Source organism: Homalodisca vitripennis, chromosome 2, assembly GCF_021130785.1.
Source record: "Homalodisca vitripennis isolate AUS2020 chromosome 2, UT_GWSS_2.1, whole genome shotgun sequence".
NCBI classification, from domain to species: Eukaryota; Metazoa; Arthropoda; class Insecta; order Hemiptera; family Cicadellidae; genus Homalodisca; species Homalodisca vitripennis.
In genome coordinates this window covers 54,367,429-54,394,349 of record NC_060208.1, presented here as the reverse complement: position 1 = coordinate 54,394,349, position 26,921 = coordinate 54,367,429, and the positions used below count along the sequence as shown (strand labels likewise).

Sequence of the window (26,921 nt, the reverse complement as noted above, 5' to 3'; positions counted from 1 at the left end):
TATGGTAATTTAATCAATTTCCTACCAATTTATCCTTGACAAATCTGTATTTTTTATTATGTATATGGCGGTGTTGGCTATTAAAGTTAGAAAAAATTGTTGATTTACCCTTTGAATTGATAGAAAAACAGAAATGATTGTGCTCCTTTTAATTTAGTTAAATCTTCATTATATCTACTCACAATTGACTTTGGAGGAGAAAATTAACAAGGAAAAATGTTATGAAACTTTTCTACTAAAGATGAATAGTATTACGGTTTTGTTTTAAAAAGTAAAGTTAATAGTTAATATTATTTTATGTTTGTCTATAAAAGATTAATAAATAACTAAAGGGATTTATACCACATATGTACACACACACACAGGAATCCATACAAGAAGAAGAACATACACCCATACAATTTTGATAACTTACAATAAACATATATAAGTCAATATATTTTAAAATTAAAATAAACTAGCAACCTATTTTAGAGTTAAAATTAACACAAAACAAATCATCAAACATATAAGATAGAAATACATGAACTATTGTAAAATTGAATCATCAGATAAAATAAAGTAATTTCTTTAGACCAAATACCACAGAATACATTAAATTTTTATATTAAAATGAGGAGATTTTTATGCAAAGTAAGTTTACAGAGCGATTAAGTTAATTTAAGAATTCATTATACAACACCTGGAGTTATAAAGTGAATTTAGATCAGCTGGTGACTTTACAATAATGGAATTTATTCTTTTGAATCATGACAATATGAGACTGAGAAGAACATTTTTTCATCAAGAAATGTATTAAAAAACACAAAGTTAATCAACATTTGAGTTATTAAATACAGTCATACGTTTTAGTATTTGTGTTAAATTGGTGAATCTCAATTTTTGTAAAAGAACAGAATAGACATTTACGAGAGGATGACCACTCGAATATTGGATGGCAACCAGAACTCCCAAATCTTCAAGGATCAAGATTGCCAGTATTAAATCCACACTAAACTGACAAGGATGATTGGAAGATGAATAAATGTCAATGGAACACACAAAGTAAAACTGGACTTAAACTCAAGTAAGGTCTACCCAATTTATGATTCCAAATCTTTGAAAATTCAAATCTAACATGCACCAAAACCTTTTCTATGTTGGATATAATTTTTTTTTATGTGCCCATAGCAGTATAATTTACGAAACCCTGTATCATACATGTGACAAATAAACTCATTAATAATTGTAAATCAAACGTTTATTTTTTTATATCAATAGCTAGTTAAGCAAGGGCAAAGAACGAGTTAACAAATAAATAAAGCAAAAAGACAAATTAATAATAGGTTGAGCTCTGGTGTTCAAACATAATGATGTTGTTGGTAGTTCTCACTTTTATTCATCTTTGGCCTATTACAATATCAGCATCATCTTATCCAACATAACATTTCTCAGTTGTTTGCTGATAAACAAATGGAGACTAACTTACAAAGAACTACTTTCGCAACAAATCAAAAACAAATCTTAGTATTTTGTGCACCCTAATGCAATTTTACCTACTTGTGGGGGGGGGGGGGGGGGAGCGAAAGTAAAATCTCGTAAGTGATGATTTTGTAAGATCAAAGACCAGGAAGGTAGCACTTTTATAATTATATACATATATTACAACCAACAAACAAAAACAATAATTCTTTTTTCCAAAGCGTTCTGAAATCCATAACTAAATGTTATCCTGGCCTTCACATCAACACAATCATGAGGACAGACAGCATTTAACCTACTTCAAAATTCTCAAGAAACAAAGGACCAATTTTCCGAATCTCAAAGAGTTGTATTTAAAAAGCCAACAATAATAATATTAAACAGTTTTGGTCTGTATACTGATCTTATAAAAGTGTTAAGTAAGGAATCACAGCCCTTTGTAAACCTTGCCAAAAACCTTGTTGCGGAAACTGTAAATATCATGTCAAAAAGTAAAAGTGTCAAAAGTAATATAGTAACAACCAAGTATATCCTATCAAAGAAATACAGGTTAACCAGTGGAACGGGAAGATTTAAATAAGCAACTAATTCTTTAAGAAAATTAATTTTATTATTTAATGGTTATAAATATAAAGAAAAAAGGAAGCCATTTACTGTACAATAAGTGAAAAATTATTTTTCGAATATAACATTTGCCATATGTCCTCCATTGGAATCTATGCACTGCTGCAGCCGGACCTGGAAGTTTCTCATGACATTTTGCAGCATATTGACTGGTATTCCTTCGATTTCGTCCCGAATTCGTTGTTTTACGGCTGGGATAGTTCTAGGTGGATTGTTCTGAAAAACTCTTGTTTCTAAGTAACCCCATAGAAAAAAGTCACATGCTGTCAAATCTAGAGAGCGAGGGAGCCAAGAGATATCGGGAAATGACGCCACCTGGAAACAAAGCATTCGTGGCAACTCTTGCAGTGTGGCTTGTTGCCCCATCTTGTTGGAAAATTGTGTGTTCATTCACTGGAAAATGGGAGAGTTATGGGAGAATTGTGTAAAAAAGGTCTGGATCATTGCAACGTAACGCACAGAGTTCACAGCCACAGCACTTCCATTCACATCCTCAAAGCAAAATGAGCCTATGATTCCTCTTGCTCACATCGCGCACCAAACCGTCACTTTTTCAGCATGAAGAGGCGTTTCATGAAGTGCGCTAGTAGTGGTTTCCTCCGACCAGTATATGAAGTTTTGGTTATTAACAAAACCAGAGAGGTGGAAATGCGCCTCATCGCTCATCCGCAAGTTCTTTACTTGGTCGACATTTTCTTCAAGTCTTCTGGCCATTTCCTCACATAATTGTAATCGTTTCTGATGGTTAGTTGGTTTGAGAGATGCACAATCTGTATTTTGTATGGGTGAAAATTTAAATCTTGATGAAGAATCCTTCTCACCGAAGTGAGCATGTTCTTCCAAGGCGTAGAGCATGTTGTTTGGCAGATCGGCGTGGACTTCTGAGCATTGCTTGTTGAACAGTAGCGATATTTAGAGGAGTTCGAACGGTTTTTGCACTCCCACCTCGTTTTTTAGATGTTGATCCAGTTTGTTCAAGGTTGTTTATCCACGAACGAATTGCGTTTATCCAAGGAACAAGCCTGTTGCGCGGTATGTTGAAATGGCGTCGAAAAGCACGTCGCGTTTTCACCAAACTCTCACCATTCGTATAATACGCTCTAACCGTGTAGCCACGATGTTCACCCGTCCAACGATCCATCTCAACTAAATGGCGTGACACGCAGGTAGAAAGGAGCCGGCCACTAGTACCCCAACACTCACGTTCCAACTGTCAAGGCCATCTCCAATCTTCCCGTTTCACTGGCTAACCCTATATCAACTGTGACACTAAAAACCATATTTATTACATTCAATAGTAACTTCTGTAAAAAAAATCAGTATGTCGCCCAAACATCAATTCCTTTACGCATACAAGTAAACTGGCCATCGATTTGACTTTGTCCATAGCGACATAGAAAAACTTTTAGGCAGTCACGCTATAAATGTGCACAAACAAAGTCATGTGGAAAATTTGTAGACCATCAAAGGTATAAATAAGATTCCTGAACATTTAAATTAAAACCTTGATAGATTGAAATTGAAAAAAAGTGGAACTGCACACCAATTCGTATTTCAAACAAGACATCCGAGGGGTCTTAATGGAATGATATGTTGAGTTGTAGCCTACGTCAATTTAAAGGCCTAGTTGAACTGAAAACAATTCCACAAACCGGAGTTGAAAAGGATGATCTAATTGAAAGAAATTGCTGTTTAAAAATGTTTAATACATTGTACATAAGATATAACTAATACTGTACCTGTCACAAGTTAATATTGTGTGGTAATACATTTGAGTTAACTAATTTCAAAGTAGGTGTTCAAAATCATCCCCTCTCGTCGTCTGGCAATATGCTAACCGGTTATAAAAGCTGGCTACTACAATTTCAATGTATTCTTGTGGAATAGCTTGAACTTCCTGTGCTATCGTATGCCTGAGTTCGATCAGATCTGTAGGCTGAGTTTGATAAACTTTGTATTTGAGGTCACCTCATAAAAAGTAATCAAGCGGAGTTAGGTCAAAGGAACGAGCCGGCCACTCATTTGCTCCACATCTTCCAATCCACCGATGTGGGAATATTGTACCTAAGTATTGTCTCACTTGAACACCACAGTGTGATGGTGCTCCGTCATTTTGGAATAAACATGTTTGAATGTCAGCGCCAAGACTAACTTGTAGAACAGAAACTATCTCATTTTGGAGCATATCTTGATACTTTTAATGAGTAATTCAGTAACCCCTGTTCTTGAACGAATCGAGATAGAGAAATACACAGCTGAGCATTGTTGGCAGTTCTTACTATTGCAATCTTTTGTCATATGTACTGCGTTTCAAAGTTGTATTGAATGAATGTTGTTACTAATTGATGTTATGGTGTATTGATTGAAGTCTGGTTCAGTAACGACGATAAACTCTGACAAAGAGAGCCAACAGGCCATTGTGGGGAAGTCCACAGAATGGTAATCCCTAACGGGCTCACTAATTTCAATTAACAGTGTCTTTCTTTAAGCAGCAGGTATTTCCGATTACTCTTAGCACATTGTCAGACGACCAGAGGGGAGCATTTTGAACACCTAATTTGAAATTAGTTCACTCAAATGTATTCCCACACACTGTTATCTTGTAACATGTACAGTATTAGTTATTTCTTATTTACAGTGTATTACACATTGTAAAAACTTTAAACAGCAACTTCTTCTGACTGGATCACCTTTATAACTCTGGTTTGCGTAATTGTTTTAAGTTCAACTAGACCTTTAAGATGATATACAACTCAAAATAGGCTGTCAAAGATTTTCTTCGTACCCCGGACAGGCTGTCCCCCAAAGGTGACAACTGATCAACATTTACTCAGAAAAATAACTTACTGTTATGAAATACTTCAAATAATGGTTAAGTACCTGTATAGTAAGTAAAGTTGACCGTTTCGTACGTCAAAGTTAGTGAAGCAATATGAGTAGACGTGAACATATGGCGGTACAGCTGAGATTGAATGACAGAATGGAGCAGAGAGGAGAGGTCGAGAAGAGCATAGCCTACATAATATATGCTATAATCTTTAATGTGTTCTTCTCGTAGAGTAAGGACGTAAAAATTCTTAATAGAAGGTAATTTATGTTATCTAGACACAAGTAAATGATCCCGTTTGCAAGCTCCTTGCTAAGCTACGTCCTTTGACAGTACTGTATGTTGTTTTGTTGGCGCGCGTTAAACATGCTTCTGCTCTTGCCAAGTTTGCATCTACATTACAAAAGGTGTTAATTTTTTACTAAGGTACTATTGTTAATCTTGTCTGTGTTTTACAATTAATTAATTTGATTGTTTAAATTTAGGGTATATTAGGGGCCGAGAGTATAGGATTTTATTTATTGTAGTACTTTGTATATGCTCGGTTTTGGGCGTCAATTCCATCCCAAGTTTATTGAAATTTATATATTAGTCTCATACCACTCTACTAAGATTGCACTGTAAAAACTCCCAACCTTTTTTCATTAGCCTACGATGAAACGTTTGTTTCTAACTGATATCGGTGTGAACCATGTTTTTCTATATTTTATGACAGACATGAGAAGGATTTTCAGATTTAGGACTATAAGGCCTTGTTTGTTACGTTTTGGATTATTTATTACACGGCTATGATAACTGAATAAGCATCTGTAACAATATGTGTTACACCTTACCTGTAAACTTCATCGTCAATGACCTACACAGCCCAAAACCAACCCCTATTCCAAAGTTTTTATTATAAGTACTGTCATCAGGCAATATACAAAAATTTGTTTTAGTATTACTTCTATATTTGTTCGTGAATAAGCAGAATGGCCTTTATACATTTTTAGTAAACGTAGCCTATCTATTTGTTTTTATGACGAAAAAAGGTTTTTATAAGGAGTTGAATGAATGCTAATGTAAAGTGAAAAGCTTATTAAATATCAGTGGTTCTTGCTATATACAATTTCTACGTTTGAATACATATACAGTAGACGGCCTATTACCCACCCTAGGATCAACCATCCAATTGCTTATCCGTCACCGTTCTAACAAGTAAATGACATATTTTAACCGCATTCAGAATAATATCAATGACTTCGCTACAAGTCTATGCCTCGTCTCTGTTACCTTGTTCTGAGGGTATCTCTAGTGAAGTACTATTGTCTACAGTATTAATTAATTATAGTTTGTTGGTAAACGATTTTGCAAATATACAGGGTGATTCATGAAGTTCTACCCCCACTTCTACAGCACATTGTACTAGTAAAAATAATGAAAAATGTTATATAAACATAGGTCCGAAAACGCTTCGTTAGCGAGTTACAGCTCGCGAAAGATTTCGCCTGAATTCCTGGGTAAAGAGTAAAATAAAGCCATACTGAACTTTTTGGAAAGGTTAATTAAGTAAGAAATATCGTGGATTCTTATGTATTTTTACCTGATAAAGCTAATAAAATAGGTTTCAGAACTGTACCTGTAGTAGTTTTTGAGGGATTCAGGGTTAAATGCAAAAAATTGGGGCACGAAACAATGTTTTTTTAAGTTTGATGTACAATAACTTTGTTAAATTGGTAATAAATACATAAAATCAACACACATTAATTGTAGAGAATTTAATTCTGAGAAAATTGATATAATCAAAGTCTAAAATAAAACAGAAATAAGTACCAAAAAATCGATTTTATTCAGTATAATACATTACTAGCTGTAAAGAAATACCGTACGGTATTTAGTTAAAATAAAACAAAAACAAAATGTTTGTTCCTTAATGATGAGATAAATTGAGAAAACAAGATTAACTGTTAAATAAATTTGTTTGTAAATAAAAATATCATGTTTTATTACGTTGTATTTTTTTTAAATAAAAATTTACATCAAATGTTCGAAAATAAATGAAGCAAACATTTCCCCATTATTGTTTACTAATCATCGAAATGCAGTTTTTTGTTTTATTAATTTCTAAGTTGGTAACGCACGAATAACAGGTAACTATAATACAAACATTAATTGCTTTAAATAACATGAGGCTAGTAATAATAATTATAGCCTAGAGATTGTTTCATGGTATTTTATTTATCTGACCAAGCTTCGGTTCCATAAATGATCAGATTAAGAGCCTCTCCTGTAGTTAACATCGAATGGTTGATACAAGTTTTAATTAATGAATGATGACATTGTGTAAGCGACACGGTGGCTGCAGCTCTCTTTATTCAGTACTGACTGAAATACTATTGTAAAGGCAGACGCAGAGCGTTGGAAGCCTCATAGTAGAAATTGTTTGTCATGTCACTGACATTCAAGTAATGAGTGGAGTATTTAGGATAAGTAGTTTGCACGCCTCGAAGGTAACCAAGTAAAAAGATATTCAGTAACTGAGATTGACTTTGTGTGAAAATCACAATGTTGAGACCATCACTTGTCACGAAATCCGGTTACTTTAGATCATAATAACTAACCGACACAAGTTTGTTTGGCTGTGTCACCAGTACGATTCTCATTGGACATATCAGCCACCAATGAGATGCACATGTGCAGTATTCAATAGTTCGTCGATCACACGTGTCCCGTATGGAAGTCATATGAGTTGAATGAGATTAAGATCAATACGCATATTGGATTATATCACTTTCTTACTCGTTTTTTCGTCATTTCTTTTTTTTATTTTCCTCCATCCATTCCATTCTTACCAATTTGTGTGTGTGTTGCTGCAGGGATAGTAAACAAAATTATTACACAAACTCGATTTCATCTAAAGTGATATACATTCAATGCAAAGAATCACATTCATGAATCTAAGGATTTAGTAGCCTAAAATCCTGTTTGTTAGTAAACATATTGATAATGAATGCTTTGTGCATTCTGCTCTATTGTAGTTTCAACCTAGTTACTCGTATTTACTGTAACTGTTTTATTCACAATTGTAAGTACTTCAACAATTACAAAAAACGTAAGTTCGTAAGAAGCCCTTATAGAAGAATTTGCGAACCAAATTTTATATATATTTTCATTTACGTATACTCGTACACACTATACGGTGATATGTTTAAATCATCATTACGCTTGGAGAAGTATTTAAAAGTATAATAATAGAACCAATTTTAAATTGTTTAAAAACTACTGTTTATGATTTATGACCTGACGCACTCTGGCAGCTGGTGTTTAGATAAAGACTACATTAAGAAGATCATCTTTATAATGAACAGGTGGCATTTAATGGGCTACCATCTATATATCGACAGTCGAAATGCGGCGGGTGGTCACAGATATGAGAGTTTTGGCGGTCTGTCTGGCGGTGTCCTTCGCCGTGCTTCTGGTGAGGATGGTTACAACCAATTACTCCTTTAGAAATATATCTCTGATGTATGAAATCCTTAATATTATTCTATTCAGTGTACCCAGTTTTATAAGTCTTACTCATGTTGATCCTCTTAGTAATTGCCGTACTGGAATGTTTTTAGTATCGAGTACCGGTGGTTTGAACATTCTTGATCTAAATACACATATAAAAATTATTATTTATAATAGATGTAACAGCTAAAAATAATTGAGTGTTGTTTATAATGTAAATTATTGTTTTTCGTGCTAATATACAAGACTTAGAATAAAAACATTTGACTTTAAAATATCTTTTAATGAGTATAAATGGTTACAAAACTAGCAGAACTCATCTATGAAGGGGGCCTGGGTCACCCAGTGAAATGCATCCAATTGACTTGTATATATTTTATGGCATGTTAAGAATGGTTGTGAGAAAGGATCAGCAAATCACCCTCTTTAGTCAATTATTGTGTCTTCTACCCAAAATGAGTGACTGGTACTAGGTCACGTTTAGGCCAGGATGTAAGTTTGCAAATTAAACGTTGGAGGAGAAAAAAATACTTCCGTCCCAGCTTTCGTTCCCACGCAGTGAACAAAAGACGCATTGTTTCTTCATTAATCGAAACATATGTAAATCAATGAGTTAAGAATTGAATCCTTCAGGAGAATGAAGGAGTTTAATTCGACTTAGCTAAATTAGATTGCAGTATACTTTCCATAGAAATATTGTTGTAATTGTGAAGCTGTAATTTTAAGATAATGTTCTAAAAATTTGAACTATTGCAGGCATTGCCAGAAAGCTCAGGTGCTCCAGCTTGTGGCTGTGGAAAAAAAGTTGGCGTGAGTATCAATGTGTTACATTATATTCACTCTCCAGTAGAAAATGTATTGAGAGTTACTAAATTAAGGAAAAGTAACATCAATTTTGGTAGATAAACTATTAAATTCGAGTTTTACATAAAAATAGAGATTGAGAGGTTAAATATTTCTACTTATTTTTATATCAGGCAACCTGAAGTTAGTATGATAGTAATGAATGAGTGTTAATGAGACGTAGGGTGAGGGTTACTCTTAGCATTTTACAAAAATAGTTTATATTTATATCAGGTTTTATGAATGTTTCCTTAATGTTTTAGGGAATTGCAACTAACGAGCGTTGTTATAAATCTGAAAAAGAGGGGGAAGTAATTGTAACTATTGATATAGAACATGTGAAAGGACAAAGGTCTGCGTTACAAAGAGGGGGAAGTAATTGTAACTATTGATATAGAACATACGAAAGGACAAAGGTATGCGTTACAAAGAGGGGGAAGTAATTGTAACTATTGATATAGAACATATGAAAGGACAAAGGTATGCGTTACAAAGAGGGGGAAGTAATTGTAACTATTGATATAGAACATACGAAAGGACAAAGGTATGCGTTACAAAGAGGGGAAGTAATTGTAACTATTGATATAGAACATATGAAAGGACAAAGGTCTGCGTTACAAAGAGGGGGAAGTAATTGTAACTATTGATATAGAACATACGAAAGGACAAAGGTCTGCGTTACAAAGAGGGGGAAGTAATTGTAACTATTGATATAGAACATACGAAAGGACAAAGGTATGCGTTTACAAGGAGGGGGAAGTAATTGTAAACTATTGATATAGAACATACGAAAGGGCAAAGGTATGCGTTACAAAGAGGGGGAAGTAATTGTAACTATTGATATAGAACATACGAAAGGACAAAGGTCTGCGTTACAAAGAGGGGGAAGTAATTGTAACTATTGATGTAGAACATACGAAAGGACAAAGGTATGCGTTACAAAGAGGGGGAAGTAATTGTAACTATTGATATAGAACATACGAAAGGACAAAGGTATGCGTTACAAAGAGGGGGAAGTAATTGTAACTATTGATATATAACATATGAAAGGACAAAGGTCTGCGTTACAAAGAGGGGGAAGTAATTGTAAACTATTGATATAGAACATACGAAAGGACAAAGGTATGCGTTACAAAGAGGGGGAAGTAATTGTAACTATTGATATATAACATATGAAAGGACAAAGGTCTGCGTTACAAAGAGGGGGAAGTAATTGTAACTATTGATATAGAACATATGAAAGGACAAAGGTCTGCGTTACAAAGAGGGGGAAGTAATTGTAACTATTGATATAGAACATATGAAAGGACAAAGGTCTGCGTTACAAAGAGGGGGAAGTAATTGTAACTATTGATATAGAACATATGAAAGGACAAAGGTCGGCGTTACAAAGAGGGGGAAGTAATTGTAACTATTGATATAGAACATATGAAAGGACAAAGGTCTGCGTTACAAAGAGGGGGAAGTAATGTTACTATTGATATAGAACATATGAAAAGGACAAAGGTCTGCGTTACAAATTCAGCGATTTTAACTTCGCAAACACACATGAATCTGGTTTAAAATATACTTGATGTTCCGTGCCTATTTCACAAAAACAGTCGTTATTGTATGAGAGAGGACTGACTAGACAGAGGGAGGAATGGAACTAAAAGGTCATGAAATCTAGAAGAAAGTATGGAGTAAGATTAAAAACCATAGATTTTGGAAAAAAGGTAGAAATATATATTTTTTTCAAAGAGCAGCTAATCTTATAATGTTCTATTCATTAGTATTAAGTAATGGTGGGGTGGAGCGTGGTAGTTAGAATGAAAATTATTAAAATTTAAATTAAATGATTTGAGGCTGTATTTAGAATTGATTGAGAAGTTCTCTCTGAAGCTGATTTGAAAGTTTGAAGCCGTTTATCACATTGTTTTAAACTAGATAGTTTATTAACGTATGAAAATTTTGTGTCCCAACCGGAAAATCGAACCCGAGTCCCGGGGTAATAAACTGGCACTATGTCATTCAGACACCAAGACTAAAATTTAGTTAATTGAATGGTTTTTGTCTGATTTTTTTTATTAGAAGTGTTCATTTTTCATATCTATTTTCAACTTCTGTTTATGTTCTTAACTCCTTTCTCTACATGCTTGCAGTGAAAATAAATATTTTTCTGAGGACGTGAGCTTATCCCATTCACTGAAAACTATGACACTAGATTACGTCGTATAATCGTATATCTTCGTGATTCTTCATGTTATTATTTATTATGTTGACTCCGCATCTCGGTACCAAGCTCACGGAAGCGTCCCGTGAAACTGAGACAGCCTTCACTGATTCCAGGGTGAAGTAATATCGGAGACAATTCAGAAAGAATCGTCAAAGAGCACAGAAAAACGGAAGCAAGAAGAGCAGGAAGCATCGGTGTCCCAGTGTCGCTGTAAAAATGTAAGTACCTATTCACTTTTACTTATTTGCTGCTATTAAAGGTAATTTTATTAGCAGTTTCCTTTTTGTATCTGTTGAATGTTAACAGTTAGATATTAAAATTTAAAATAGTCTTAATACGACATGGTTGTTTTTTTTTTATAAATAACCTATACTTTCTTGCTATACATGTTAATAAAGTTAGGCTTTCATCTACAAAATGAAGAGGAGCTAAATTGTTTTAGTAAAAATATGAATCTGTGTTTAGCACCGCATTCAAAAAATTCATTGTTGGATAAAAAATCCATATAGCTATATTTTTTATTTAGTATATAGACCTTTAATGTAGTTTCAAATAGCTTACAGTGCTTGTGGCATTTCAAAGGTTGTTTATAACAGGCGAGATATTACACGATTGAGAATAATTCCAAATGCAACCACCAAAGACTATTTTAGAATCAGTTTTGCTAAAGATATTTATAATGTTGATGAGCTTAAACATTGTTCTGTTACACACTGGCATCAGCATAATTCAAATCTTTTTAATTTCAATAAATCTAACAAGTACCTAAAAAAGTCCAAACTGCTCTTTTTTTAATGTACTGTTGTCATCAAAATTGTGACATGAAATAATATACTATCTATACTTAGATGTAATTGTTTTTTTGCTCATAACGAGCTGTTTCCTTGAGATGAAAGTTATTCAAATTATTGAGTCTTTCTTTCGTGAAGATAGTTTTCTTCTCGATGAGAGCAACTGATGCATCTTTATCTAAGTCGGAGGCTATAAACCGTGGTATTCCAGATTCATAACGTATAGAGATGTTTCCTGCCAAGATCTCTTGAAAGTTTCAAGGAAGGAAGGGGTGGGGGGTAATGAGGTACTCTCAACCTCAGCCATATTATCTTGGAAAGAGGGGCAGGCTGGTGATATAGACTTTACCAGAGTGGGAAGGAAGATTATCCCCTTCAGGCCTATTCTTGCTAAGGCTGTTGGCTCTGAAGAAGCTCTAACCAAGATGGCCGTCACCCCCATCCTCTTATCGAGTTAGTGACGTGGCACTCCTGAGCATTCATTGTATTGCCCAGAAGTAATTAATAGACAAAACCAGTTTTCTGTGTTCATTTTACGTTATCCTGGACATATATAACCAGCCAGAAGTGAGCTGGAGGTATATGGGTGTCAAATTTGAACATTCTAGCTTAATTAGTTTTTGAAACTTGTGTGAACAAATCAAAGAGACATATACAGTTGTTCCGAGAGTGTAGTGGCTTTGCTAATGCTCAGCCAATAAACTCAATACCATTATCTTATATGACCCTTATTGAAAATCGTTTGGAACATGAAATGGAAACTCAAGGAATGCTATTCTTAATGTAATAAATCCTTAATTAATAAATAAATACCATCCATTACCGTTCCCTTGCCTTGGACATAATTATGTTAGTATTGTCAGAAACGTAAGACAAATTATTAATATTGTTATTATTCACCCAGTATTTCTACAGAGAAAAGTTTTGAATTATGCTGTTGTGTAGCAAAAACCAATATTGTACTCCAATAAGTATTTTTATTCGTTTTTAAGATGTAGTTGAATAGTTTACCAAGTTCCAGTGTTACAACACTGGTTTATCAGAGTATGCCCTCCAACATGTGTTCAACTCCTGCAGGGTCTAGTGAGCGGGTCCAAGAAAATATGTCTGTCAGAACAAGTGTCCAACAAAGAGGAAGAACAATCGAGACTGGCTGCAGAGAAGAAAACTACCACTGGTTCTGAAAAGATTGAGGAATCTGAGAAGAAGAAGAAGGAAGTGACCGTAGATCAGAAGAAATCATTGGTCGTCTACTATCTTGTTTCTTACAAAAGACTGGTAAGTGTTTTTATCATTTAAGCTTAGAAATCATACTACAAATAGCAATCAACTTTACCAGATAGGTTAATATAAGCCTTTTACACAAAAAAAAAAACAATTATTTTAATCTCATAATTCCATAATTTCAGGGGTTTCCAATATAGTGAGACGTGAATAATCCTGATTATTTATACATTTTAATTCTAATTTTTAGCTGTAATATACTTTAAATAAATTAACTTTATCATTTCTTTTCTAAATGAAGGTAATCAATCGAAGAAACTGAACTTATACTTTGAGAGCGAGCTCAAATTGTACATTTAGACATAACCAATATGTATGTAGCATTGAAGTTCATAGTTAGTTGTATTGGGATTCTTTCTTAAAAAATATTTTTGGAGTTAAACAACAAATGTTGTCTCTAACATTTCCAAATCAAGGTGTTAACTCTAGTTTAACTAATTAGTTCGTGGTCATTTTGGTAATGGCAAAATATTGCCAAAGATATTATTAATTTGTTATAATAAAATGTATAATCCACTATTGTTATGCGCAACATGTGAAATTAATCACTTTAATTTGGTTGCAAGCTAAACTGTAGTATATTATTCACAGAGAACACTGAAGTTTTGTTTTGGATCTACTATAAATAAACTATAAATAACTATAAAACTATAAATAAAAGCATTATATCCTTGATGTATTGGTTCCACAAGATATAAATCATTGATACAGACGAGGTGTGCAGAGGTCCGGGGGATTATTTCATTTAGTTCTGAGGTCCGACGCTAGTGCGCGCTACCTAACTTTGTTACCGTTTAAACATTGACTACTTGAGCTACGGTACAGTGGGATGAATTAGATCTCTTGTGTAACTAATACAAACAAAGGAGTGTTTATACAGTAGGAGTGCCAGTCGTTTATAATAAACTAGCAAGTAACAGCGGCTTTACACGACACTATGTGCGTATCTATGCCCATTATAAGTTACTCCATTATTTTTTGTGTCATAGTTTATTTTGCCCGATATATATACTTCCAGTCTAAGATACTTCTGGAGCCAAAATTGAGTTTGCTTTCTTGCCCTGACCAAGAAGATATATACATAAGCAGGTCTGAGAAGCCTACTTTTGCCCAAAGACAACTAAGATAGGGTTTATTTACATTAAAAGTTAGATAGTAGTTTTGTCTTTGATATTTTCATTACAGTACTGAACAAGCACGGCATAGTTCATATTTGCTTTAACGTACAGTTATAAGTATTTATGTTTACTAACACTTCTAACTTTCGTAAATAGATATTTTCTTACAGTGTGCTTAACCGCGGATGTTAAAATAAGAATTGTTCTTACTATCAAGCTTACTCAAAAGTTTGCTTTCAAGACTTTATAGTCTTGATTTATATCGAAACCAATTTGTAAATTAATCAAACACATGTTTGGGCTATCATAAAACAATGTTTATATAGAACAGTATTGATTCATTAAAAAATGTTCACATTTGTCCCTAAATACAAATCCCCCTCGATTACAATTCAATGTCTTTTGAACATGTGTATGCTAAAAAATACACTCACACAGAGATATCTTTTGGTTTTTATATACTACAGATATCTATAGATTATTGTTGTACTACGACTCGTGAAATTCCATCTTACAAAGAGAAGATATTTACTTTACCGGTTTGTTTCTGTAGCCATCGCAACGCCGCAACGAGGCCAGAGACGCCTACTATAAGCGGGTCTTCCCCAAGGAGAACAATCTTCACGTTTTCTATCACAAGATCTTCAAAGCATACGAGGGAGAGAAGCCCAATGCCTACGTTGAAAGAGTGGAGTTTATTTTCCAAAATGTCTACCCTGAGCTGGACTGCAGACTGGATGTGAAATGGCTTGACACGTTCGACCATTACTACACCCTCAAGTACAGTCGGAAGGTGTGTTACTTTATCTACAAGTGAAGTTAGAAAAGGAGTTTATTACGGATTACAGATAGCTGTGTTATAGAGGTTTTAGAGCTAAATGCATGCAATATATCCAGGAGCCGTGTCTTCTAATGCAATGTTTACTTAGCTGCTTCATGTTTACCCAAATAGTGATGTAGTAAGCAAAGAAGTGGTACAAATAGGATCATTGAGTAATAAAAGTACTTATATAAATGATCTTGATTTATCTAAAAATAAAAATTTTACTTGCATTAATATAGTTTCTATCTTTTTGCATCGTTTAATTTCACAAATTCGTAGTCCTTATATGGACTATTTCTTGTATTGAGATTGTTGATTTTTTAACGTGTGAAATTTTTATCAGTTTAAATATTTTTAACAGTACTAAGTAGTTAGCTGTATAAAATGTTGTTCTTTGTCTATGATAACGCATATCAATAGTCCTTTGTTTGCGACTATATTTTAAATTGAAGTAATGATTAGAATCAAAACTGATAGTACATTGTACAATACCTAGGCTGACGAGAGTGATGAATCCTACTTCCCCCGGGTACTCAAGAAGGAATGTGGCGAGAGCACGGAACATTATAAGAAGCGGATGGAGTGTCTGATGGCATCTCTGGACGAGGAGGATTTCACCCACATCACTATTGATGACAGTGAGCAAGGATACAAGATCGGACAGAGGAAGACCCCTGCCAAGTCTCGCTCTAGCCCAGCCTCTACTGTAAGTTGGCAAAATCATATTCATTTACGGAATCCGTTCCTTCTCCAGTTCATTTGAAAACCAAATTTTAACTCTTTCTCCTCGTGATCTAGGGTATAAGAATTGGCCAACTGAGTGAAACAACAAAGAAGTCTAGGAGTCAAGAGGTAGAGATGGAGAAAGACGAGAATTCCGTTGAACAGTCAAACAAGCAGGGATCTTCTGCTGCGTACCAGAAAAGACTGAAGAAGAAGAGGAGATTGGTGGAGAAGGAGGAAAACACCAAGGCGTACGCGTACAGAGTAGCTTACACTGCTCTGGTGAGTATAGGTCTTGCTCATTATGAGTTATATTAAAGATCCTTCTTGAAGATCTTGATAAATGTCTCAAATTAAAAATATAGTTAAAGTAGTTCTCTAATGGTGGGTCTGAAAATGTAAAGATCACAAAACAATTGCTTTATATCATTACGTTATGTAGCCTTATAATCTCTTAACATGAAAATGGATGTAACAATCGTACTTATACAAGCCATATTTAAAATCGACATTAAAATGGATTGTGAAATGCCGAATTACAGTATGATATGTACGGAGGTTAATTTGAATGTACTTTATCAATCGGCAGAACCCTTCCTACAATAAGTTTGTACAAAAATGTTGTAAAATATATAAAAAGCTCGTATATTGCTCGGTTGAACACTATATTTATGGCGAGGTTGAAGATTTGTTCCGTGATTTTTATTACTATTTCTTAAAACATTTACTTTATTATGATCAATATCAGTAAATTTTACCTTGAAACGCTACAGAATTTGATTATGTACTTAAATTAAAAACGCTTGATTTTCAGCAATATTTAATTATCTTAATTCTTTGCCAGTTTACGAAAACTACGTAAGTTTCAAACGTTTATATCTTGTGACCAAATTAATTGGTCATGAACATTTGAAATAAAGATTTAAAAACTGTTTGTAAATAAATGTAAATGCCCCAGACAAATGTTTAAGATTTATGTTTTATTTTAAATTGTTCTCTATTAAAAATAAATGTAATGGATGGTAAATTATAAAATGAAACCCATATGTACAAACTAAGGTATATATAGAGCGTAATTTATGTTGTTTATAACTATTAGGATTACTCGTATTTATGTTTAATAGTTTGACTATTCAGTTTTTGTGTTTTAGCCCAAGAAATGTGCCGGAGAGTCGGACACTGATTACTACTTGCGGTTCTTTGGCAAGTACGACTCCAACTGGAACGAAGCAAAGAGGAACGAATTGTACTTGCGAATCCTCATACAGTACAAGGGGGAGAGTGTGGCCAACTACGTCAAGAGAATTGACTACCTCTTTGACAATGTATATCCTCAGTTAGACATCAGAACCAAGAAACTGGCCATCAACCTGCTGGACCACTACTACAGGTAACACCAACTATACGATCATTACCTTCTCATCGAACAGTATAGGTCAAGAACGTAGCCAGCAAGGGGGTCCAAGGGGTGCAGAACCCCCCCCCCAAATTGTCAGTAATTTTTTAGTAAACTCTTATTATTATTAAACTAATTCAGTATTACTGACATGTCCTGCTGAAAGATCGTTTTCAATAAAGAAACGGGTCAAGAACTGTTTAAGGAAGAAAATGGGACCTTACTCTCTGTTCACTACGGAAAAAATCTGTTGACTGAACCCCCCCCCCCCCCAATTCTTTCCTGGCTACGTTCTTGGTCTATGAGAAAATAACTCATTCAGTGCTAAACTCTGTCATTTTAAAAGTTGTAGTGGCGCGATATCTTGCGAAAACCGAAAGAAGAATTATTTATAAATATATATATATATATATATATATATATATATATATATATATATATATACATTTATTAAAACTGTTATATTAAGTAAACACTGACAATAATAAAAAATACCCAACATATTAAATTTTATTCATGAAAGAAGGTCATTTCTATAAGATTAAAATGGTATTAAAACAGTCCAAACAAAAAGATTTAGTATGGTAGCTATCATACCAAATCACACTGTTGGTATGCGTCACTCGACGGAACTCTCTTTTAAAAACATAATTCTGTAATCAAATATTAATGGATACAAAGGTCTATTATTATTTGAAGTAAAACGCATTACGATGGTCTGTAACGGTTTTCTACTAAAATATCTCATTTAGACTCTCCCTAGGATAAAAAGTCTGTTTTCCGTAAATGTCCGTCTGTATATAATTATAAACAACGTCCATTTCCAAACGAACAGATATATTTTAATCATGTTTGTCATGCAAGTGTAGCTAGTAAAATAACGGATTATTATTTTAATATTTGAAATTTTTAAATTTTTTACCGATACTGTATAAAACACTTCTTAAATCCTTTGTATAATTTTTATTGAATGTTCCACAATAATTAAATATATCTTAGTTAATATTTGTGATTTTTGTCTGCTATCATCGATTTTCTGCTATTCTGCAGTTCAGGATGAGTAGTTAATCTGTTACGCGACTATTGTTTTCGCAATCTGTGGCACGGCTTGTACGATTGGTGTTCATATTTAGGTATAACATTACTTGTACCGTGGTTATTGTTTATCATAGAACAATCAGAGGCTCAACTATACGCTATACCACGAATCGCAATAGTTCAGTGACAACGGAATCGCTATATATTCAGCGGGAACCGCAGGTGCCGGCTACCCTTGTTGCTACCTACCAGTAGAATAAACCAGTGATATGATTTCTTATTTACTACTTTTACTGATTAAATAACAGCGATTTAGTAAACGCAAATTGCACGAAAAATGAATAGATACGCAAATTAAGTCCATCACTAGTTATAAACCAGATGGTACTAATATTATTGAAATTATGCATTTAAGTCTAGTATAAATCCGTATTTGAATAAACTTTTCAAAATGTATTTCTTAGGAGTATTAAAACCAATAGTGATTTTTACCTGATTTGTTTTATCCAAACGTTTATACAACATTGATCTAATGACTTTGCTGAGATGTTTATTGTTTATAACCCATTACATGGCTTCAATGACGTAAACCATGTTTGTATGAAAATTGTCTTAAGTAACATTTTGAGTTTAACATAGGCAATCAGTATTATAATACATTTTTTTGGAAAGTTTTCTCTTGTAAGGAGGTCAACGTAATTAGTTAAAAATCTATTAGTTAAATAATTGAAATCTACTATCTAAACAATAGGCTACGTTGAGATAATATAATATAATATATAATTATATATTATGATTATATATAATATGACCTCAACAATAGCTCAATATCGACTATCTAGATAATAAATGCTATATCAACAATAACAAGATCTTTCATGTAGACCTTCGTTTAAAATTAGCTAAGTCAGAAACATATTTGGTTTATAACTAAATTTGGACTTAAAAGATATAAATTGTGACTGAAATGCGCTCAGAATGTTCAATACTATCTATATCTGCTCAGAGGTACAATATACAGACTAACAATGCATTTCAACTAGGAATAGAGGTTAAGTTGATAGATTTTTAATCCTTTCAGTTTTCTGAATCAAAACTGCTTTTGATAACCGAACACATAATTTGCAGAGAGAAGTATGCACGACTGGAGAAGGAAACGGAAGAAAAGTGGTTCACACGAGTGTTGACCAAGAAGTCTGGAGAGAGCCCTACGAACTACAAGGCCCGAGTCAGCTGTCTTCAAGCGATACTGACAGATGTTAAGTGGGGACGAGTAGTCATAGAGGAGAACAGTGACGCAGGATTCCGCCTCATTACTGCAGGCAATAAGTCCTGCTAGGTCTGGTCAGAGTCAGAGTAGGCTAAGTTAGCCTATGTCAGGTAGGTTAGTTAGCACAGATAGGCTCTGTCTGAACGTTATTTATCATCGGCCTATTGTTTAAAAACAGACAGACCATCACTAAAATACATTTTTCATATGACATTATATTTATTGTGGTCTATATATTAATCTAAATATATCTTTAACATAATGAAATCTAATATGGTATATAAGGAACAGTGTAAAATTATGAATTTGATGTGCTGATTTGTAACTGCCATTGTGAATTGATTTTGTTTAAATAAACGTTCTTGTGCCACAAACAAAGTCTGATTAATTTATTCCCTAATGTCTCGGTTTTCCTTTTCCTGATAAATAATAAACACGTTTTCACAATTGAGTTATATGTTTATCATCATTGCCTTCATATTACATTTCTGTTTTATATATAAAACAGAAGTGTATAAAATATATATATATAATTTTACTGCATAAATTCTGTAAATAAATCCATTTTTAAAATAACTTACAGCCTTTTTTTATGCCATTTATTATTTCAATGTAAAAATGTGAGATCTATTCATTATTGATATTTTTCTATTTTTAGTAATGTTTCGTATGTCTGATATTGTAAAAATAATGCTTTAGGGCTGTTCAGTGGGAGCAAAAAAGGCTTATTCACAATTTTACTTAAATTTAATTTGAAAATTATTCTCTAATAACCTTATTAATTTGTTTGTTATTTTCTGAGAATGTATGTCAAAAGTACCTAATCTGTACTCAATGTAACTACAAAATATACATCCAAACACCTGTTTCATTGATTATTTTTGTGCTATTGTTTATTGTCAATAACATAATATTATTACTGAACTCATATTTCTTTTGTATTATTGCAGGTACGTGGAAGACTCAGAGGTGGTGTGAGGGTGAGATGGGTGAACTTAGGAAGTCTGGTCGGAAGGGTGAATAAATATTTTATATTGGACTTATTATTGTTTAAATAAGATCTTTAACAAATTTGATATATTTGAAATTCTGATTTTTGCTTGAAATTAATTATGTTAAGTGAGACTTTGCAATTGATACATAAAATAGATAATTGGGTCTTATAAATATTATCTTACTGGATATGAGGACTTGCGTTAATATTATTTAACATTTTGTTTTTATATCAAAGTGTTGAAACTGTAAAACATTCTCCTTAAATGATGGACATGCTGTTTGATCGACGTTATATTAAAACTTTATTTTCATTGCTTCTTACAAATTTCAAGAACTTTCAAGAGTTAAATAAATAACCCTCTTCTGAACAATTATTCAAACAATATTTGATGCTGATGTTTGTTCTTTGAAGGCCTTAACACTATTTATCAACCTCTTCTCTCTCGACTCTAACCCAACCTCTTCAATGTAACTTATTATACTCCTCAATTTTTCCTTTTTACAAGTTGTTTTATAAATGATATCTTAATGCGTTCAATCAAGTGTGAAATGGTATTTGAAAATATCAACGGTTTTTGTCTTTTTTCACTTCTACTAAACTAATCTAAATTTTATAAACAAATCTATGAACATTTATTTCACTAGTGCACTTAAAGAATATTTAGTGATATCCGGAAATGATGCATTTCTATGGCGGGTTAAGATTTAAGAAAGATCCAGGTCGAAAAGGCTAAATAGCGGAAAGGCTTGTCTGTCTAATATTGCTCCCCTTGCAGTAATCGCTTCCACCCTCTCCTAGATGTCATCGGCCTAATGCTTTCTTTCTCCTTTGATGGAACACGTTGTAAATTCTATCCTTTATCCATTCTTTTCATTCTTTCCTTACTGTAAGCTATACACAAGCCTATGGTATCGTTACAATAGTGTAGTCCAAATTTGTATGCTTCAAAGAGTTTTAATTTAACTGCTACTTTTAAAGTAATTTTGGAATAGATTAATGAATGTTGTTCTGTTCTACAGCCTACCAGAAACTATGGTGAGACGGACATTAATTTCTACTTGAGGATCTTCAAATTCGGTCGCAGTCGACGAGCCTTCTACAGCAAAGTCTTCCAACCGTTCAAGGATGAGGACGAATCAGATTACGTGAAAAGAATCAATTTTATCTTCACTCGTGTCTATCCCAAGCTGGACTGCAGGTATAACCGGAAGTATGCTGCCTACTTGGATAAGTACTACACTGCCTTGTACGCGCGTCGCGAGGATGAGTCCGATGAGGAATGGTTCACTCGTGTGCTTACAAGGACCAATGAGGACGATGATGAATATTTGGCCAAGGTTGAGAACCTCAAACAGTTCTTCACTGATGTTGACTGGAAAAAGGTCCAAATTGATGTTAAGTCAAAGACAGGTTTCATCTTTCTTTCTTCCGATTCCAGTGGCTCATCCTCTAGATCTGTTGAAGACGATTCAGACAGCTGTGTAAGTATTGCTTGGGTATTACATATTTATTATTGGCTGAGCTTTAGCGTAGCCTATTTTTCGTGGGGCGGATTTTTTTGTCTGTCTGTCCGTCTACCTGTCCGTCCGCATTAGCCTATATCTAGAAAATAAACTCACCAATAGACCTAAAATTGGGCATGAAGCTTTGTTTCTATGTGAAGAACTCTGAATTCAATTATGGTGCATGTCACTCAATGGGATTTGGCTGAGCGATAGCGAATATTTTACATTAATAAACCCGTAATAGATTCAAACATGGAACATATTTACACATTTAGCCTTAGTATCCCACCACATAAATAATTCTATAGTGACGATGTATAGATTTTTGTTATTGAAACACTGACATGAACCCCAATTTAATGAACAAAATTCTGAATGTATCAAGTGACAAGATATGACAAGAAAGTTTCCGTGTGTACTCTATTTTTCTACAAGCATGAATTTTATGGTGCATAATGTTTGTGCCAACTTCTTCTTTGTACGATTGTGTATCTGTTCACAGGATATATCGAGAATGAAATGAGCTATAGATTTGAAATTTTGCATCCAACCTTAGCGAAACATATTACGACACGCTGTGCGTCGTACTTATACCTTGTATTTAAGTATTAATACACGTTGTTTTGTTCTATAGGATACTATAACAGAAGATGAGATCAAGAAATACTTTGCTAAACTTGAAACTGAAGATACTAACACATATTACAACAGGATCATCTCAAGGCTCTCCCTTAGAAGGAGATACCTCAAGAATTATGTTTTATCATTGACTACTCTCCGAAGATACTATCCAGGTCTTGCTATATGGTATAGCCCCAGGTACATCAATATTCTTAGAGACTATTACAGCAACCTATACTCTAGACTTTCAGGTGAGTCTGATGAACAGTACTATCAGCGTATTGTTACAAAAGAGAACTACGAAACAGATGAACAATGCGCCCAGAGAATTGAAATCGTTCGGGAATTGATGCCCAATCTTTCTTTGTGGTATAATACTAAATACTTTGGACTAGTCAGGCAAGCATATCGGCTCCTATACAGAAAACTGTCAACAGAGGATGAAACTACTTACTTCAAGAGACTTATCGCAAGAACCTCTGATGAGACAGATCTTGTCTACGTGAACAGGCTTGGACTCATCAAGCAGACTTGCATCTCTCTGCCTTTATGGTACAGCAAGCAATATTTGGACTTGACCAGGAACTTTTATATAACTCGATACACTAAAGGATCTTCTGAATCAGACGAATCATTGTTCCAGCGAATTATTACCAAGGAACCTGGTGAGACAGACGAGCAATGTTATCAGAGAGTTGGTTTGGTACGTCAACTCTTCCCTAATTTGGCGTTATGGTACAGTACCAAGTATTTCAGCCTCACAAAGAACTTCTATCAAACTCTGTATCAAAAGTTGGACAGTGAAGATGACACCACTTACTTTAAGAGGATTACACTTAGGCTTTCCGACGAAAGTGATACTGTCTACATTAACAGACTCTGCCTTGTCAAGAGAACATTTGCCCATTTGCCTCTTTGGTACAGTACACAATATCTGGATCTTATTAGAAATTACTATGTCACTTTATATACCAAATCATCTTCTGAATCAGACGAGTCTCTGTTTAAGCGTATTGTTACAAAAGAGGACGAAGAAAGTGATGAAGAGTGTGTCAAAAGAGTCAGCTTGGTTCGCCAGTTATTCCCTAATCTTTCTCTATGGTATGACACTAAATATTATAATCTCACAAAGAGATTCTACTACGATCTGTACCAAAAGTCAACAAGTGAAGATGAAATCTCTTACTTCCAACGGATTACAAAGCGTCTTACCGAAGAAAGTAATTCAGTCTACATAAAAAGGATTTCCCTGATCAAAAAGACATTGATCAATTTGCCTCTATGGTACAGCACACAATACCTTGACATTGTAAAGAATTATTACAGTGCCTTGTACACTAGATCATCTTCTGAGAGTGAAGAATCCTTCTTCAAGCGGATCGTAACAAAGGAAGATGATGAGAGTGATGAACAATGTAAGCAAAGAATAAGCATTATAAGGCAGTTGTACCCAAATCTTGCTTTGTGGTATGACGCAAAGTACTACAGTCTTACCAAGAGTTTCTACCAGTCCTTGTACCAAAAATTGAGCAATGAGGATGAAACAACATATTTCAAGAGAATTACTACTAAACTTTCTGATGAATCTGATGTAGTGTTTATCAACCGGCTCTCTCTGATTAAGAAGACTTATAGCGGTCTTTCGTTGTGGTACAGCAAGGATTATTTGGATATTGTTAAGCAATACTATATTGCTAAATATACTAAAGGTTCTTCAGAAACAGAAGAATCACAGTACTATCGTATTGTGACCAAGGAAGTAGAAGAATCTGACGAACAATGTGCACAAAGAGTTCAAGTCATACAATCAGTGTTCCCCAATCTATCTTTGTGGTATGATGAAAAATACTATGATTTGGTTAAGAAGTTCTACCCGATTTGGTTTAAAAAATTGTCATCTGAGGATGATACCGCGTACTTTAAAAGGATTACTACAAAGTCCACTGAGGAAACAGATGAAGTCTACGTCAACAGACTGGCCTGCATCAAGCGCTCATTCAGCGGTTTGAATTTATGGTACAGCAAACAGTTCTTGGATGTGACAAGGAGCTATTACATCGCTAGGTATACAAAGGCATCAACTGAAACTGAGGAATCACTCTACCAACGAATTGTGACCAAGGAATCTGGGGAAAACGATAACCAGTGGGTCAAGAGAGTCGAGCTTGTTCATCAACTGTATCCTAACTTGGCTTTGTGGTCTGATGTTAAGCATTATGAATTGATCAAAACAGTATATCAGAGTATCTACAAAAAGTCAACATCTGAAGATGAGGTCACTTATTTCAAGAGGATCACCACTCGATGTGCCCACGAAACCGATGCCGTCTACCTTGGCAGGATGACCCTCATTGAAAACACCTTCAGCAGCCTTTCGTTATGGTCAAGCGTTGAGAACCTGAGCATCATCAAGTCATTCTATTCCTTGAAGTATGCTAAGCAGGCAGGAGAAACCGATGAAGCCTACTTTACTCGCCTGGTGGCCAAGGAAACATGTGATGTCTCAGACGAAGTTTACGTCAAGAGGCTGTATCTAGTACAACTACTAACCTCTTCTAGCACCCTGTGGTATGATGCCCAGTACTATGAAAAGTACACCAAGACCTTCTACTCTCTGTACTACAGCAAGCTGCAGAGTGAGAGCTGCGATGGATGGCTGTCTCGAGCCATCACTCTGCTACCAGGAGAGACCAACGAGAACGCCATCAAGAGAGTCATTCTGATCAAACGGGCTTCTGGAAACTGTGGTTGCTGGACTCTGGACGCCCTAAGCAAAGTCGAGGCTTCTAAATCATTCTCTGCCGAGTACATCTCATTGATAAGGAGCACTTTCTTCGCTGCTTCCTACAGCAGAACTGCCTCTTCTTCTTCGTCATCTTCTAAGTCTGCAACATCTGAGGCGAATGAGGATGTTGTAGTTGTCCAGCGAGGAGTGTGTTAAGGCAAGGATCTCATAACATTTATTATACAATTAGAAATAATTAATGCCATTAGAATAACTTTGAATTCAAGGTCTTGTATGAATTCTTAATATAACATAAATTTATTTCATTTCCCATGTTTTTCAGTATACATATTTCAACTTTATTCATTCCAATTTCTTTCTATTCTTCAAGTTAATTGTCTCATAGTTACTCACGGTACTTATGGTTAAATAACATACCAATACTGTATTACGATTACAAAAGTTAAGCATACAAATAAGATCTGAAATTTTTAATTTCATGTTTTTGCTTTCAGATTCAGAACTCCTGAGCCCCTTTGGAGGTCGAAATGTACAAATGCTATACAGAAATTTTGTTTGGGAATTCTCCTAATTAAATTAAAACAAAAATCCGTTTTATTATTTAATAAAACTTCCCTTGGTTAACATTTTAGATCTATAGTTTTTACAATGTATGCAGTGAAGTACTGTCAATACCAAACCAAACTTAAATTGGTACCGAATCTTTAAATAGCATACTAGGATAACATAAAAATTCAAATTATCCCTAAATTATTTATATTACATAAATGTGTTGTTCTTCCTAAAAGTATAAACTATATTTGTCTACAACGTATATAAAATAATATATTTCTAAATTCTATAATAAATAATACGATTACTAAGAGATTTCATAAACCAAAATTATTAGATGTTCTTTGTTGCCTGAAACCACACAGATGTAAAAGCTTACAAGTATTGTAATTGTTTTTTTAATTTTAGATATTGTTTCTCAGGCTCTTTAAAAAGTGTTTATGAGCAAAAATAGCGTTGACTATGAGATCAGGTATGCATGCTTAAAACAAAGAACCAACTATTACGTTACATTTTAAACGTAAATAACGGTTCAGAAATGTTTCATTCCTATTTCCCACATTCAATTAACCAAGAAATTGAGTAATTAGATATT

General features: G+C 34.1%; 1 protein-coding gene across 2 annotated transcripts; it reads left to right on the top strand.

Annotated features, from left to right (window-relative positions):
- The first annotated feature begins 8,270 nt into the window (after positions 1–8,270).
- Positions 8,271–26,362, top strand: LOC124353963. Of its 2 annotated transcripts, XM_046804052.1 has the most exons (9): positions 8,271–8,369; positions 9,161–9,214; positions 11,576–11,680; positions 13,331–13,531; positions 15,209–15,448; positions 15,975–16,184; positions 16,277–16,483; positions 17,353–17,591; positions 19,764–20,279. In XM_046804052.1, exons 1-9 carry the CDS (start codon positions 8,301–8,303, stop codon positions 19,972–19,974), a joined length of 1,536 nt encoding a protein of 511 aa, XP_046660008.1. In that variant the 5' UTR covers positions 8,271–8,300; the 3' UTR covers positions 19,975–20,279. The 2 variants fall into 2 exon arrangements, with proteins under 2 accessions (XP_046660008.1, XP_046660007.1); XM_046804051.1 differs by lacking the exons at positions 11,576–11,680; positions 13,331–13,531; positions 15,209–15,448; ... (2 more) ...; positions 17,353–17,591; positions 19,764–20,279 and adding exons at positions 20,856–20,921; positions 21,922–22,383; positions 23,042–25,970; positions 26,269–26,362.
- The last annotated feature ends 559 nt before the right edge of the window (positions 26,363–26,921 follow it).